A 17,319-nucleotide genomic window follows, 5' to 3' on the forward strand; every position below is an offset into this window, starting at 1 on the left:
TTGATTAGTGTGATTCCTTTTTTTTTTTGCTACTTTTCTTTAACATTGGCCAGAATCCCACTGTATAGTTACAAATACACTGGGCCCTCGGTTTCCGTGGGGGATCTATTCCAGATCTCCCCATAAATACCAAAATCTGTGGATGGTCTAGACTCATTTTTCCTAATGGTGGTGCAGCCATGTGGCCACATTGTCATTAGGGGTAATGGGACCAAATTGACCTTCCTTCCTTCCCTCCTTCCCTCCTTTCCTCCCCTCCTTTCCCCCTTCTTCCCTCCTTCCTCTCTCCCCCTCCCTCTTTCTCCATCCCCTTCCTTCCTTCCTTCCTTCCTTCCTTCCTTCCTTCCTTCCCTCCCTCTCCTCCACCACCAAGACTTCTGCCCCAGCTTGGCTCTGGGGTCAGAGCCTGAGGCTCCCATCAGCTGGAGGGAGCTGGAGCTGGGGCTTGAGTCTCAGAGCCCCCTGCCCCCAGGCCCAGCACCTGGGACAGAGCCTCAAGGCTGCATGTCCCAAGTGCTGGGCCTGTCTCTGGCTTCCTCTCTGGCTGATGAGGCTCCATTCCCAAAGCCAAGCTGGTGCCCCATCGGTTGATTGGAGGGAGCCAGTGCACATTGCTTGAATTCAGCTCTCAGTGAAAGAAGTTGTGCTTTGGGTATGAAAACTTAATGTTTTCAGTCCCTCTGAAAAAGTTACAATCTAAAAAGGTTACAATTGCCCTTTCCCCATTTTTTAAAAGAAACACTTTGAATGTGACAACATTCCCCCCTCCCCTCCCCTCCCCAGCTGTGGGTGTTTGTTGATCTGTTTCTGTTTCAATTCATTGGGTACATGTGATAAGCACATATTTTAGATTAAGACACAGTGGTGGTACTGTCTGCTCCGCTCTTCTCGTGCCATCTGTCTCTACTCTGCTTTTTCTTTGTTTCCTTCCCCTTCTGCTTTGCTTGTCCTATTGAAACACAGCTCTTTGAGACCTGGTTGTAGGTGTGGCAAAGGCACAACTTTGCTAAAGAAGAGTTTCAAAAGTTTAGCTGGACTTTCTGTTTGCTGGTAGTTAGTTTGCTGGAGGTGAGGGTGACAGAGAAGAAACCACACCATTTGGTCAACATGGCTCAAAGGTAACAGTAAATTGCATATTTTGGCTTTATTGATGTCAGACAAGTTAAACTTGAGAGAAATGAAGTTTAATCCCAGGAGAACACTCTGTGAAGTGCAGTTTTATTCCATGGTATTTGCTTCCTTGTTCCAGCAACTCAAATGAGGCTGTAAAAATGAGAAACTACCACTGTTTCAGAGATAGCTCTGCCTGTAATAAGTGGCAGTAAATTGTCTTAGATTTAGCAGATACAAAAGGACAAAGATGAAACAGTAGCCAGCAGAAGCATTCTCCGCCTTTGCCTTGTATGGACTAAATGGAAGGTTTATTTAATTGCTACATATTGAATTAAACTGAAATATGGATTCTCTGGTCCACAGGCAAGTGCAGTTCTATCTGCACACTGATACTGTCTATTGTGGCAGTTACTAAGGAAGTCAACGGAACTGGCCTGAGAGATTAAAACTGTTATTTACTTTAAACATTGAATCCACTTATCATTAAGGTAGTTATCTAGGAAAATATTTATGTGTTAGGAGTATTTAGGATTTGTATGCATGTCTGCAGTGCTGTAGCCAGAGGGATGTATCTGAAGCTAGAAAAGGTTGTATGTCAGTAAGAGTGGAATTGGCATGTTACAGCCAGGAGTCATTAATCTATCATCACCCCACCTGAAAGAACTACAGTGGGGATTTGCAATACAAATTTTGTGGCTGGCAAAACTCAGCTCTTATGCTGAAGTCAGTCTCACCAGCCAGCTTCTAGTGTTCCTAGTCTACCAGGAAGTTTCCCCAAGAGAAACTGTCCCTATAAATTTGCAAGAAGGGGGAAAAAAGTTTTTTCCTGAACTTGCACAACCAAGCAATACTGAAGCTTTAGAGTGTGGTTTCGATTTATGAATGTGCCTGCTCGGCTGTGCAAATATTACAACACACAATGAATTTAGTAAAATAACTAAGAGAGTGCCATTATGCAGAGAGCAGTAGAACTCCCCCCCCCCCAAGTAACTAGCTGCATGATTTGTAGGAATCAGACCTTCCTGTTCCAGTAACCCTCAGGGAAAATTCCATTTCCCATTGCATGCAAATATTCGGCCTATTCCATCATTCAGAAAATGCTTTGCCATCTGGGGCTTCAAGAACCTGCTATTCTAGATATTTAATTAGAAAATTTAGGAGTAGTTTAAAGCGTTGGGCCAGAATTCAACACATGATGAACTCTTGAGGTCTCAGAACTGGGAAGTAACATATAACAAGTTACTTTGGATCAAGGAAGAGTCAATGTATTGACCAGGACATTGGACTCAATGGCCCATGTGGCCCCTTCCAACTCTTACCATTCTCTGATTTTATGTAATGAGTGCTAATGGTGTTATGTGTTCTTGTGTTACACATTATTTGAAGATCACTTGAGGGGAAGTGAGGGCTGTTGTTTATATTTGTCAGTGATTAAAAAATAATGTATTGGTTACATGCTATGAATGAATAATGATTTTTAATCAAAGAATGAAGCTATCCTGTTAGTTTTACAATAATGGCTCCAAGCTCTCTGTTTTTTTTGAAATACTGTACAGTTTAAAGTTGAAACTGAGAAAAAGTCACTCATATGGAAAAACTGGAAGTAAAGTGCCCCATTATATTTTTCCCTGTATGAACTGATTGTTTTTTGATGCTGCAACTAGGGGCTTTCAGCACTGGATTGGGGCCACGACAACTGCACACCATGCCCTGATCCAATACTTTTCTGGCTCTAAAAACAACAGCAAAATGACACTACTTTTAGAGGCAGCAAAAAGCCACCCTTGCTGCAGCAACGGCTGCTTTTTAGTGTTTCTTTGGTGCATTGTGTATAAATACTGCACCAAAGGAGCACCATGACACCCCTCTCCATGCACTTGGTTGCACGGCATGACGCCAGCATCGGGGCATTTCTAGCCAGTCTGTTTTGCCCATATATTACCCTGTTGGATTGATCTGTTCACTGTATCATTGGCGAAGTGTCCTATCATGATGACAGAACTGAACCTGCTAGTTTCAAAGGATTGTCAAGCTTGTGGAGAATCAATCAATAGATCGAATAGGTCAGTTAACGGACATTCACCCAGGATAATCTGGTGTCCATAGGCACTCTGTCTCTGATCAATAAATGTTAAGAAGTAAAATATGGGGCCAGCAACCAGATCCTAAGCATCTTGATTATGAGTGAACTGATGACTCAAGTTTTCAAGTTTAAGAGAATTAATAAGGTGTATAAGGGCAGGGAAAGGGAGGAGGAATGCAGCTTCAGGTTCAATTTATCTTGGATTGTTACTAGAGCCCATAATAGCACAGTTCTCTGCAGAGTGCTGGAAGTATATTGGTCTCAGTACCAAATGTTTGGCAAAGGGGGATGTAAGGGAGGCGGGAGGAAGTGGCTCACAGACTGTCTCTGTAATCATTTGCAAGCAAAATGATTTCAATGGACAGAAATATCATTTATTGTTGTCTTGCTTTGTTTATGTATGTAGATGAGATTGAAACCAATGGATACTTTAGACTGGCATCCTGTTAGTGAATAATGATTCTATACAGCCAACTTACACCATGGTAATTGACTTTTTGAAGTTATTGTGGATGTCAGAATTTTGTTCCAACTGCTCAGAAAACCCAAATCCCCCCCGAAAACCCACCTTTTTGGTAGAGAGCAGGAGTAGTAGCATCTGGCTATTTTTCTTCAGCTGGACACATAGCATTAACCTCATCCTTAAGGACCTCCTAGTGGCCCCTGAGAGGTCCTTGAAGATGCCTGTCACAGTACATTCATCTAAAAGAAATTAGCTGGAAACTCTGTTGCTTCCCTTGCTTCTGCCAACATGGTGGAAATATTCATGGGTGGTAGTGGTGGCTGCCACACTTAAAAGGTGTGTTTGGAGGACCTTGAACTGCCAACCTGCTGATTTTGCAACCTCTGAGACACCATGTCCCAGTTCACAACCACATAGGTACAACACTGAAAAGGTGGGTTTGGGAGACACACAGCAGGAGATCTGTTGTAACTATCTCCACCACATAACTACAACATATCTCCTGCTGTGTGTCTCCCAAACCCACCTTTTCAGTGTTGTACCTATGTGGTGGTGAACTGGGACATGGTGTCTCAGAGGTTGCAAAATCAGCAGGTTGGCAGTTCGAGGCCCAGGCGCTGTATGATGGAGTGAAATCTCATCACTAGTCCCAGCTTCTGCCAACCTAGCAGTTCAAAAGCATGTAAAAATGCAAGTAGATAAATAGGCATCACTTTGGTGGGAAGGTAACAGCATTCCATTCAGTCATGCTGGCAACATGACCACAGAGTCATCTCTGACAATGCTGGCTCCCTTGGCTTAGTAACGGAGATGAGCCCCACCCACTACAGCTGGATAAGACTAGACAATCTTGTCAAGGGAAAACCTTTACCTTGATAGAGATACATGTTTTGATGTTAGCTCTTGGCCTTGATATCTTTTTATGATATTTAGCTGGGACCCTTGGCAAAGTGGTATGGTGTAATTGAAGCCACTAGGTCCCTGAAACCTGACACGTCATGTTTTAGGAAACATATTTATGAAAAAAAATGATAAAACAGATTGGTAATCATGGCCATATATCTCTATTTGACTTTGCTACTGACCCAGTATTGATCAGACTATAATATTATTTGCTCCAGGAAAAGAGTGGGCCAAGTGGGCCCCCTGGACCTCCCTGCACCCCAAGGCTGTCTTGTCTTTGTGGCCTTCAATCCCTCCAGATTCCTGTGACCAGCCTTTTCTGATTCAAAAAAAGAGGGTGAATTGCATGTCCTGAAACCCTCCAGAAGTGGGAGCTCATCTTTTTAATGGTTAACAAGCCCTTTTTGCAATGTTTAATATAATATCCTTTCCCCAAAAAACCTGTGCTTTTGGCCATTTTTTTAAAAAAAATTAGCATTTGGAGTAATTTTTTGTGGAGGATACCAAGCCTTGGATGTTTAGCAGTTGCCCATCTTTGCTCTGTGAGAATAGTGGAATTCCCCCTTCTCTAACTGTTTGAAATGAAGAAATGAAAATAAGCTAAGCACACAAATGCAGTCACTGATTTGTGCCATTCTAGGAAGTTCCAAGCTTTAGCTGACAAGTAATGATCTCACCCATAAAGACAGAAGATAATTCTGAGTTGCTGATCATCTGTTTTTTTGTGTGGGCTTGATATAGAAGTTTGCATCATCATGCTTAGAGTAGGCCTGCTGAAATCAGTGTGGCAAACTAATTTTGGAAACTCAAGGTCCATTGATTTCAATGAGTCTCAACTAAATTCAGACTGTTATGTAGAGCTGGTATTCTGGAGCAGAAGTATTCACTTAAAACATGTTACCATCATGAATAAAGCCTCAGAGTTACAGTACAAATGTTCTCAGCACATTTTTTACAAGCTCACCATATTATGATTAAAAGAGTCTTTCTTGAGCATGTCTTAGAGGTTTTGAGAATTTTCACAGGAGACATTTAAAAATGAATTTGAGCATCTCATGCAAGATTGGTGCCATGTGTGATTATTGTTAAGACATCGTTCTTTTCCTGGAGCAAGCTCATCTCACCCCTTCGTCAGTTTGTATCCTCAAGCTTTCTAACATGCTTGCAAAAACAATAGATAATTCTGTGTTTCTGTCATTGCGAATTTACAAGAGGCCTCATTATTTCTGTGTGGGAATTCACTATACAGCATATTGTTCTTGCTTCTTTATTGTGGGACTGCACATCTCAGCAGTCCCATTCAGTGTAGTTATTGGAAAGGAATGCTAGGAGTAGCAATTCAGCAAGGTATGGAGAGTCTCATGGTTCCCAGCCTTGCATTAGAAAAAGATGGGTGTCCAGTGCTGCAAATGTATGAAAATGACGGCCAGGCTCATTATTGTACTTTTGGATTATCCTGACCATGTGAATGTTGTTAACTAAGAAAATGACAATAAACCACATAAGTGATCATTACTAATACTTTGTGCTGGGATAAAAAAAAAAGATTTTCTAGGTCAAAAACGTTTTTTCCTGTCTATAAATGCTATTTTCTGCACAAAAATGTGAAATTTTATACACAGTAAGTGCTCACCTACAACATTTTCTGCATGGAAAATGGCATTATTGATACAGAAATTTATTTATTGATTCAAATTATGTTCTGCCTTTCTCCCAGGTTGAGATCCAAGGTGGTCCTGTCCTGGAGACCATGCTGCCAACTATGCTGTGTTTGCACAGAAAATTCTATTTCTTACAAAGACACACACACCTTTTATCCAGAGTCTGTGAATAGTGTTCCAAAACTGCTCAGTTTTCAAAGACTTTTTCACAGAAGGAAAAACATTTCTAAAATTACCCAAAGTTACCTTCAGGAACAAAATTTGTGAACAATTATATCCCTATACTACTTTCAATACTGAGCTAGATGGACCAATAGTCTGACTTGGGATATCAGTTTTCTTTATTCCTAACAAGACACCTAAATTGACAAACTAACCAGCAGTGTTGGATGTTTGGCCATAAGGACAGGTTTAATAAAATAAATATGTTTACATGATGTGATATCCTTTTCAGATGGAAAAACTGAGGCTTGCTTTATGACCGTTGAAGAAGGAAGTGCCAGCAACAGTTTATCACACAGGAAATATAAGCAGCTGTGGTCTCTCTAGAAATGTTCCATTAACACTGTCCAATTACATTGGCATTTGCCATTTAAAAAAGAAAAATCAAGGAGCGAGATTTTGTAATCTTTAAAAAATATCTTGAACAGGGCTTCAGATCTTTCAAATGTTGTTAGACTGCAACTCCCAGCATTCTTCATCATTTTCTAGACTAAGACTGGTGAGCACTGCAGTCTGATGATATCTGAAAGACCACACTGTCAACCTCTGGCAATGAAGATGTCTAATATTCCATAATCCAAGTGTCACCACTGCTGAGTACAGGAAGAGGGGAACAGGCTGAGAGAACTGTACTCCTCACTTGTTTACTCCATCTGTGGAGTATGATTGCTTTCACAGTATAGAGCACAAACCAAGATCCATTGCCTTCTTGCAGCCACGAACTGCCTTAAATATAAGCCCTATTAAGTAATGACAATAATTGTAGGGGAAGGGCAGATGTATTCCCTACCATTCAGCTTCTCTGTGTTTACAAGGATGGTAGAAAGTGGAAAGTTAGCTCAGGTTAACTTAGTTATGAAGCTACATGCATATTAAGAATCCTAATAAGGCTCGCACATTTCCATTTTTTAAATGGAATAAGTCTATATCTGATATGTGTTTGAGAGTTTAGATTATTGTGCCCCCCCCCCCTGACATCTCCTTGTGTTTATTTCTAGGGATCCTTTAAATCATGAACTTTCCAAGTTGTTCAATGCTCTTTGGGATGCAGATGTTAACCGCTTCGTGCCTGGAAAAGACTACACAGTTTCCTTACAGGTATCAATTGTATTGTTTAATGGTGAGATGGAACTACAAGTCATTATGAAAATCCATTCTAATATAGATTTTTTTAAAAAGTGGTATCCTTTAAAGCAGCCTATTCCAAATAAATGTCTTCCAGGTGTTTAAACTTTAATATAAATAATCTCTTTCTGTGGTTAATGATCAAGAGTGTTGGGAGTTAAAACCATCTGCAACACACCAGGCTGGAGAAAGTTGCTTTACAGGAAACTATATGTGAAAAAGGTACATTAGCAGTCAAACTGACCTTGTTATGCCCCAATTGGTAAGGACAACCTGTTTAACCTGAAAGCATGTAATGAAAGTTTCTCTTTCTGTGGATTGTATCAAAGCAGGGCTGTCACAGATGATTGAGACACCAAAATCGGTTTTAGCCACTATGCATGTAACATTTATTAAATCACAAAAACAGTGCAAACATTCAGTATCAAGATCTCTTTCATTCATTCACACATTCATTCAGTACTCACACACACTCTTTCCTTCTGCTGAACAGTGATCAGTTGTCCTCTGACAACTGATGACATTGGTGCCATGCGGTTGATGCCAACAAAATTAGGGTGAAAGCCAAGGGTCTTTATACTTTTCTTCTCTCTCTGACTTTTTGGTTGCTGGAGTTTTGTAATATTGCAGCCCATTACTCAACTTCTTCTTTCTGGAGAAAACATACTGTTTGAAGCGGTGCATGCTGTTCAAAGCAGTCCATTGTCCTGTCAGTTTGCAGCTCAGGAGTATTAATCCTCCCCCTGGCCCTCTTTTGTTGTTCGTCACACCTGAGCAGCATCTCGCTTCAGCTTCCAAATTCCTTGGCATTCTCCTCCTTGGCTGCCAAATCCCTCCTTCACATCAATGCTCTGCGTGGAACCATCTTGTTTGGTTCTTTAGCTTGTTTTAAGGCCCTATTCCTTAGTTCTTTGGTTCTTCAGCTCTGTGTTTAAGTCAGAACTCACGCATTCATCTCACAACCTGATAATCTGCCAGTCACTTTCCATGTCTGGTTGTTGTTGTTGTTGTGTGCTTTTAAGCTGTTTTCTATTTATGGTGACCCTAAAGGACCCTATCACAGGGTTTCATGGGTCTGGGAGGGTGTGACTCACCCAATGTCACTCAGTGGGTTTGCATGGCCAAATGAGGAATCAAACCCTGTTCTCCAAAGTCATAGTCCACTGCTGAGACCCCTACACCATGCTGGACAGCACACTAAACCACTGCTTAGCATGAAAAGAATGAGTTTGAAGACCATATATTTTTCCCCTTCCAGTAATTCAATGGCAAGGAGGAATTCAGAAACTTTTGCTTTCAGTTTAGATTAATGAGGTTTTCACATCAACTGAACCTGATAAATTTTGGTTGATTTTAACTGAAGAAAGAAAAGAATTGAAAATGCGGTGGATGACTCCAAAAATGAAATCACCACCTAGTATAGGGATTTGGCAGAAAGTGTGGCTCTCCATATCTTGTTGGCCTGCAGCTTCCATGAGTCCTAACCATCATAAAATGCTGTGTGCTGAAGTTTAACAAAGTAAAAAAAAAACCCTACTGTATCCCAGATGGAGGCACATATGATCCCCACCATGCTGTAGCAGAAGGTTTTGTTCACATTCTTCTGCTAGTCATGATTGGAAAGGTACCCATCCTTGCCCCAACTAAGACATCATTTATATTTCTGCATAGGACATTGCCAGGAATTTATTTAGAAATGTGGGGTGTTTAAAACGTATTCTGCAAGTCAACTCATTCTGGTGACTCACCGCATTACTTCCCATGGGCAACTGGAGCTGTCTGATGGTATAATGTAGCCTTTGGGCTGAAAAGCAGGGTATAAATATTCTAAATAACATAAAATGCTTAGAAAACAAGTTTAATGGATTTCCATGAATATAGTAAACAAAGCAAGGGGAAATAAGCTTGGGCCCTTCAAGTGTTTTAGATTACAATGTCCACAGTCTCTAATCAATGGTCATGCTGGCTAGAGCTTATTGGGGTAATCAACCAAAACCTCTGGAAGACACCAGCTTGCCTACCCTTGAATTAGACTAAATTAAACTAAAATACTAAATTATGTTCCAGCTACAAGCCCCTTCCCAGGTGTTTACTTTTTCAGATCTAACTTTCCTTTTCTCAGACTCCAATATGATGTTAATTCAGCCAGTTCTACATCTGTAATGGCTCTTTGGTTTTTTACTAGGGGAAAGCTGGCTTTGTTCAGCAGGGCAGTAATGTTGCCAGAGACAGTGCGTCTGAACCCCTGTTTCACAATGTAAATGAGCAACGTCTGAAGAACACAGAAACCTATTCAGGTATGGATGTCTTCTTGAGGTTAAATTGTATATCTTTCTTTGTCTAGGGGGGATATATTTATTGCTTTTTTGTATTAACAGAAATTCCAGACCTAAAGGAGAAAGGTGGGGGGAAATCTATTGTTTAAAAAACAAAATGGCTAAAAAATGTTTCTTGAGTGTTGGGAAATCCTGACAAGGAGATTCCTGGACTAAAAAGAATCTTCAGTTTGACACTAATTCTACAGAAAATTTGCAATCCCATTGACAAAGAAAATAGCATTCTCTACATAGGAAACAACATTTTCTGTGCATAACATCATAAAATCATTAGAAGTATAAATTTTTGTGCAGAATATGTTGTTTCCTGTACCAGACAATGGTGTTCCCATGCAAAAACAAAACAACAAACCCTCATGTGCAAATTTTGCACAGAATAAGAACTGTATAGCATTTTCTGTGCAAGAACAAAAAGTAACATGGAAATTTTGTGTAGAATAAGCCTTGGATTGCAAAATCTTCAGTTTTCAAAACCCTTTTTGTAGCAGGAAAAAAAAGATGCTACAATAACTGATTGCTTCCTTCAAGAATGAAATCAATGAAGAATTGCATCCTCGCTTAGCTCCATTTGTAAACTACAGTTAGTAGGATTCTTTGGGGAAAGCCATGGCAGATTTAAAGTGCCAGACATCCAAATTGAGGTTGTTATATAACTTTGCCTCAAGGGTGAAGAACGAGGTGAATTGTTGATGTATCAATGGTTAACAGGTATGCAAATGGATCTAGTAGCACCTTTGAGACTAACTGAAAGAAAGAAGCATGAGCTTTTGTAGAATTGAGCCTGCTTTCTCAGATGCATTGGTTGGAGTGGAAAGTCCAGAGACAGACTTATATGAGCCTGTTGCCTATGAGAATGTCAGCTGAAATAGCAGAATTGCAATGTATCCACAGATTCCAGTCCATCAACAGTGAGTTGAACAGAGATAATGGTTTTCTGGCACACTGCAAACATTTCAATAGTATCTTAGTCCCACCCTCATGAGGATGCCCTTCGCCATTTCACCACATCTGGTTCATATAGCCAATTCATATGATTATGTATTGTCTTTGGATTTAGGCAACATCATTCCTCCAGGAATATCCAGAGCAAAAGATGATTCTTAACAAATGTTATTAGGGTATTATACCTTGGGTTTGATGCCAAACTGGCTGTACATTGTCTGGACAGTTTGCATCAGAACCGGGGGTTGGGTCTACATCATCTGGACTGATCAGCATGAGATTGTGGAGAGGACATTTTATTTGGCCCATATTTGGAAAGGGTCTAAGAAGGTTTAGTCTTATTTGTGGAAATATATGAAGCTGTTTGAAGCTGTTTTGAAGCTGGGTTCAACACTGTATCCACATAGTAAGGATAGTAAATGAGATCTATCTTTCCTTCTATCTGCTGAGTACATTTGATGATTATCTTATTTTTATAGCCTTTATTTCACTGTTGGACAATTATGAGACATCAACTGGCATGGCTGAGATGGTGACTCCAGAGGAAAGAGCAGAAAATAACCGTTTTCTGGATGCAGTTTTAAAAACTGAAGTTATGAAAGTAAGATTGAAAAAAAAACCTATTTGAAAACATTTGGAAAATTGCAAAATATTCACGACCCCTCCCTCCCCCAAGTTTCACAAAAGGCAAGAAACCCTGATTGAGAGAATCCCAGATAAATGAGAATTTTCACAATTTGGGACTTATTTTATGTGAAAAATACATGTGTACAAGTTTCCTACATGGAAAAGCATTTACCATATGGAAAATAATATTTCTGCACAGACAATGTTGTTTTCTGGGCAGGAAAACCTGTTTTCTGTTCAGAAATGTTGATAAGTACTGATGATTTTCAAGCAGCAAGAAGACAAATGGTCAAATTCTTGGCTCTTGCCAACAAGAATTAAATTTATGAAGATTTATGAAGAGCAGTCTTTTTAGCTCCCTTTTTATATTTGTGACATATTTGATAGATTTTAAATTGTGAACTAAACTTATTTTTCTTTATGTTTTTCTAGATTGCTCATCGGTATTTAGTTGGAAAAAACTGGTCAAATCCAGATCTGAAGAATTTCAAGACTCAGCTCTATGATATTTGGTTTCACCTCTATAGCAGGGAAGGAAGAAAAGGGTACATTTTTTAAAAAAGAAATATATCCTATATGTTAGATTGTAATATGGAATGCATACATACTATTATTATCATTTATTTACTATATATACTCATGTATAAGTCTAGAAATTTTAGTCAAAAAATTGACCCCAAAAATCTGGAATAACTTATCCATGGGTCAATATAAGTACTGTTAGTACTGTACATTAACTGTTATCAAAAAAGGAACCACCCTCTTCTCTGAATAGAGTGGCAAAAGGGATACGCTTTCTATCCTTGAAAAAACTAAAAGAAGCACCATACTTCTCAATTTTTTCCACTGCGGTGCCACTTCTGGCCTTTTTGAATGTCTGGGTGGGAAAATAGGAGTGTGCTTTGGCATCATTTTCCTTACCTCCATACTTTGCATTCTTGGTTACATACCCCTACATTTTACCCTTGATTTATAGGTTATATAAAAATCCATCACTTTGCCCCCCAAACCTGCTCCTGACTTATATGTGAGATCGACTTATAGTCAAGTATATACAGTATATAGCACCATCAGTGTACGTGGCACATTAGCAATAAAAGACGGGGGGGGATCTATGTAGCCGGTACCTGCCAAAGGCATACAGTCTAAAATAGATTTGCACACACACATAAATAGGGGCCACCAAATTCCCAGATCAGGGCCATAGCATATGGTTCCTGCTGCAACGATCCAGCACTGAAAGGGGTGTTGGGATGCCACTCCTTTGAAGCTGTCTATATAGCCTTAGGTTACTGAGGCAGGATGTGAAATACATTTGATAATAACTAGGTTCATCCCTGTAGACACTACACATTTCTTAATGGGCCATAAAATAATACTGGGCACTGGGATTCCCTGCCTTACCCTGCTGTATGTTGTCTATAGAGTCTGTAGAAATTTATATTGGAGTTTATCCTGTTTTTATGAGATTGTGTAATGGTTTTTAATTAGTCTGTAACCCCGCTTCGATCCAATGGGAGAGGTGGGGAAACACAAAAATTTATTATTATTATTATTATTATTATTAGTAGTAGTAGTAGTAGTAGTACTGTAGTAGTAATATTGGTCTAATTTTCACTGCAGAAATTAATACTGCTTTTGCTGCCATGGCTCAAGGCTATGGAATTCTGGGAGTTGCAGTTTTGTGAGATATGACAAAACTGCAGCTCCTAGTGGTGCCACAATGAACTAGAGATCCTAGCATTCCATAGGATGGAGCCAGTTTAGACTATTAATTAAGGGGCTGGACAGATTGGCAGAAAGGGATGGTGAGACACCGCCCCTTTCTGCCCCAGAAGCAGGCTGCAGCAATCACACAAGCCTGTGCACAACTCAAAAAGAAGCCCCAAAAGACCCTCCCCATGCATGAGGGCATCTCTCTCCTTGGAGATCTTTAAACAGAGGTTGGATGGCCATCTGTCAGGGATGCTTTGACTGAGAGTTCCTGCATGGCAGAAGGGAGTTGGACTGAATGGCCCTTGTGGTCTCTTTCAACTCTATGATTCTATGGCAGGATACAAACCGCCGCTTTGCGGCGTTCCCCCGCCGGCGCCATTTGCTCCGCGAGGGAGCCGCAGCATCCAAACCGCGCGGCTCCTGCGCGGAGCAAAAAAGAAGCTCCATTTCGGAGCTTCTTTCTGCGGCGCACAGATGACGTAGCGAAGCGCCAAGGGCGCATTCGCTACGTCATTAGCGACGCGACACGTCTGGACGCTATGCATCCAGTACGTAAAGATGGCGCCGGCCATGTAGAAGGGCCGGCGCCATCTTGTACGTATTGTATACGTACTAGGGTTAGGGGGGTGCGGAAGCACCGCCCCTTCCTAACCCTAGTACGTATACAATACGTACTATATGGCGGTGTGTATCCCGCCTATGACTTGTTTTTGAGAAGCCCATGCTAACTTCTAATGATCACAGCATTGCTTTTGAAGTGCTTACAGACCATTGTTTTATGATCTGCTCTAGAATCTTTCCTGGTACTGATATCAGGAAGACTGGGCAGTAATTATTTGAGTCCAGGACCTCTCCTGTTGTCCAGGAATTCTCAAAGATTATTGACAGTGATTATGAAATTACCTCTGCCAGTACTTTTAATACCCTTGGATGTAATTCATCTGGCCCTGGAGACTTCAATTCATTCAGAGTAGCCAGGTATTCTTGTGCTACATCTTTACTTATTCTGTGCTGCATTTCTCCTACTGCATCTGCTCCATTTCCCCCCAGATTTTTCTTGTCATACACTCTAGCCTTGAAGAAAGGCAAAGGAAAATTTTCTGTGAACAAATCTTGCCAAGAAAACCCCATGACAGATTTGCCTTCGGGTTGCCATAAGTTGGAAATGACTTGAAGTCATACAACAACAACAATCTTGCTGTTGCAGAAAGGAAATTACTTGAAATCTTCTCTTACCTACCTTTTTTAACCTTCTCAAATGTTGCTTGGGGTTTTATCACTGGATGCATCTAGACTGACTGTAAAATCCACATTTTGTTTCTGTTGTTTCTGATTTTATATTAGGTTAAAATAAACTAACCTGGGGATATGGTATAAAAAAAATTCTGATTATACTGGGAGATGACAGAAAATATTCTGTGATAAGCAAAATATGTATGGATCTCCAAAATAAAATTAGAAAGAACAGGAATAAAATATAGGACTTTCTGATCTTTTTAATCAGCCTAGATGTGTCCATTTTGTCTTAATGTTGTACCATGAGGAATTGGCATGATCTTAACTAATTTATTAATATTTTTCTTTGATATTATTAGTGATTCCATAATATTATGTTTTCAAAAACTTTTCCCCCAATAGACCTGACTCCTGTGGCTTTGAGCATGTGTTCGTTGGAGAAACTAAACAAGGGCATGAGATCCTGGGGTTGCATAACTGGGTGCAGTTTTACCTCCAAGAAAAGCTTAACCACATTGACTACAAGGGCTATGTGGCCAGGAAAAAGAAAAGTCGGGTAAGAAAATAGCCAATACAAGTTTATATTGTAGAGTCCTTTCATTCATGCTTATGAACCTGATGGCCAGACCTGCCATTAGATAGAAGAAGGCAGCTGCTTCAGGTTGCAGACTCTGGGTGGCATGGAGAGTGCCAGTGAGGTGTAGGAGGGAAGGATAGGTGTGCACATACTGTCCGGTGCCCCCTTAGGTAGCCTGCTGTTCTCAGGTGTGACACAGGAGGATGTCTGGTCATCAGTGTTCAAGCCAGATGTACCTTCTAGCCTCACTGATATATGAGAATGGAGTGGAGATGATGTTCTCATGATGTCCTTCACCTAAGGCAGTGGAAACCCTTTTCCCAGTTCTGCTGGATCTCTGTTCATTAGGAAACAAACCACACTCAGGAGACTTGGGCCCTCTACAGACCGGCATAAAGCGCCAGCGTGGGGGCAGATGTGGTGACTACATGCTGGCCACCCCAACTCTGCCCCCACATTGCTAGGCACCCTTTCCATGGCACAAAAAGAAGCTGCTTTTTGCAGTCTATTTTTGTGTTGCGCAAAGGCCAGATTGGGGTAGTGTGTAGTTAGCATGGCCCTAATCTGGTGAGGAAAGAGGCGACTACAGGCTGCTCCAAAGGGGTAGTCAGTTGAGCCCCTTGTTGAATTATGATGGTGTGAGTCAGTTAGCCATTGCAATTCACTTCTTTTTGGTAATATTTGAGTTTGGACTTCTCTGATGACCACACAATGACTCCCCCCCCGTCCATTTTTGCTCAGCTGCAGCCCCAAAACCTTGGCATTTCTTGTTTGGTGGTGAGCAGGATGAAGGGAGCAGCAGCTATTTTCCCAGTATCTGCAGGCACATCTGGAGGACTCTCAGAGGTCCCTGCAGATGCCTGTTACAGTGTGTTTCACTATACAGTGGTACCCCGGGTTACGAATTTAATTCGTTCCGCGGCGCCGTTCGTAACCCGAAAGATTTCGCACCCCGAAAAAGCCATAGCCGCTAGCGCTGGAAAGCCACTTTTCGTGCGAAAAAGCGCCGAAAAGCACCAAAAATTTTTTCGTAAGCCGAAAAAAAAAACAACCGTAACCCGGAACAGTTTTTTCCTATCTAATTTTTTCGTATCCCGGAAATTTCGTAACGCAGTCATTTCGTATCCCGGGGTACCACTGTACAGACAAACAGCTGAACACACATCTGCAGCCCCTCACCCCCTAATTTCTACCAAGCAAGAATAGCAAGGTGCAGGGGGCTGAAGCTAAAATAAATGTGGATTGTGGGAGTTGGATGGGAGACTTCAGTTCAGGATTGTAGAATTGCTGTTCAAAAAGTACTCTCAACCCTCTGACTATTTGTGGTATTCACTTGGCTTACTCCCATTGTCTTCTGTCTCAAGTGAAATCAACTGATGGATGTTTGCAAACCCACACAATGAAGGAACAAACCAATTTCAGAAAGTTGAGGAGTGTCTTGTAATTCACACCAACTTTCCACTTCATGGGCAGCTCTCAGCCACTATTCTATCTCTTTTTCCATTTGAATACTCAGGCCAAAGTTTTTCCAAAGGTTTTGGAAAAGGTGCCTCTTCTGAGTACTTTCTTTGCCCTTCAAGGGCTTCTGGGTTTTATTCTGTTATTTCAAAAGCTCTCTTTCTCATTTTCTAATGCTTTGTGTATTTGTTTTCAGCCTGATGAAGACGATCAAGTTTTAAGCCTTCAGTTCAGCTGGAAGGGACTTGTAAAACCTATGGGGAGCACCTTTATTGGTGTTAGCCCTGAGTTTGAATTTGCACTTTACACAGTCATTTTTCTACAGTCAAATGAAAGAGTTACACGGCAGAGAGTGAGAATAGAGGAATATGAACTGGAGATAGTTGTCTACCGCCACGGACAGTACATAGGGACAGCTTATCCAGTTCTCCTCAGCAGCAATAACGAAGATTTGTATTAAAAACCTCAGATTTAAGTTCTGAAGAGAGAATTGCTTCAAAATTTCCATGTTACTCTTAACTTTTGCATGGTTTCACTGAATATTATTTAACATATCATGTGTCTTTCTATTGTTTGAAAACTTTTCTTGTGTGAGGATACTGTAGTGAAATAAAACAACCTATCTATAGTCAGTGATGTGGGCAACTAATGCATATGAATATATGCTTTTCTCCTACTTCTACCATTGTCTCTTTGGTTTTTCAGTAAAAAACTTGATAATCCACCAAGTCCTTAACTTTTGTGAAATCCACCAAGTCCTTAACTTTTGTGAAATTTCTCCAGCTTCCTTCTCTATATAGCCCCCTTATTTCCTTAACTGTTTCATAAAACACATTAAAAAAAGTTTATACTTTTAA

The 17,319-nt window shown here is 40.7% G+C and overlaps 1 protein-coding gene across 2 annotated transcripts; it reads left to right on the plus strand.

Annotated features, from left to right (window-relative positions):
• Nucleotides 1-893: 893 nt before the first annotated feature.
• Nucleotides 894-17,319, plus strand: LOC121931274 (poly(U)-specific endoribonuclease-A-like). Of its 2 annotated transcripts, none has more exons than XM_042468829.1 (7): nt 894-1,118; nt 7,444-7,543; nt 9,756-9,867; nt 11,328-11,449; nt 11,908-12,020; nt 14,830-14,983; nt 16,659-17,319. In XM_042468829.1, the coding sequence occupies exons 1-7, from the start codon at nt 1,108-1,110 to the stop codon at nt 16,920-16,922; spliced, it is 876 nt and encodes a 291-aa protein (XP_042324763.1). In that variant the 5' UTR covers nt 894-1,107; the 3' UTR covers nt 16,923-17,319. The 2 variants fall into 2 exon arrangements, with proteins under 2 accessions (XP_042324763.1, XP_042324762.1); XM_042468828.1 differs by lacking the exon at nt 894-1,118 and adding an exon at nt 3,609-3,681.

The sequence above is a fragment of the Sceloporus undulatus genome, chromosome 5 (assembly GCF_019175285.1).
Source record: "Sceloporus undulatus isolate JIND9_A2432 ecotype Alabama chromosome 5, SceUnd_v1.1, whole genome shotgun sequence".
NCBI classification, from domain to species: Eukaryota; Metazoa; Chordata; class Lepidosauria; order Squamata; family Phrynosomatidae; genus Sceloporus; species Sceloporus undulatus.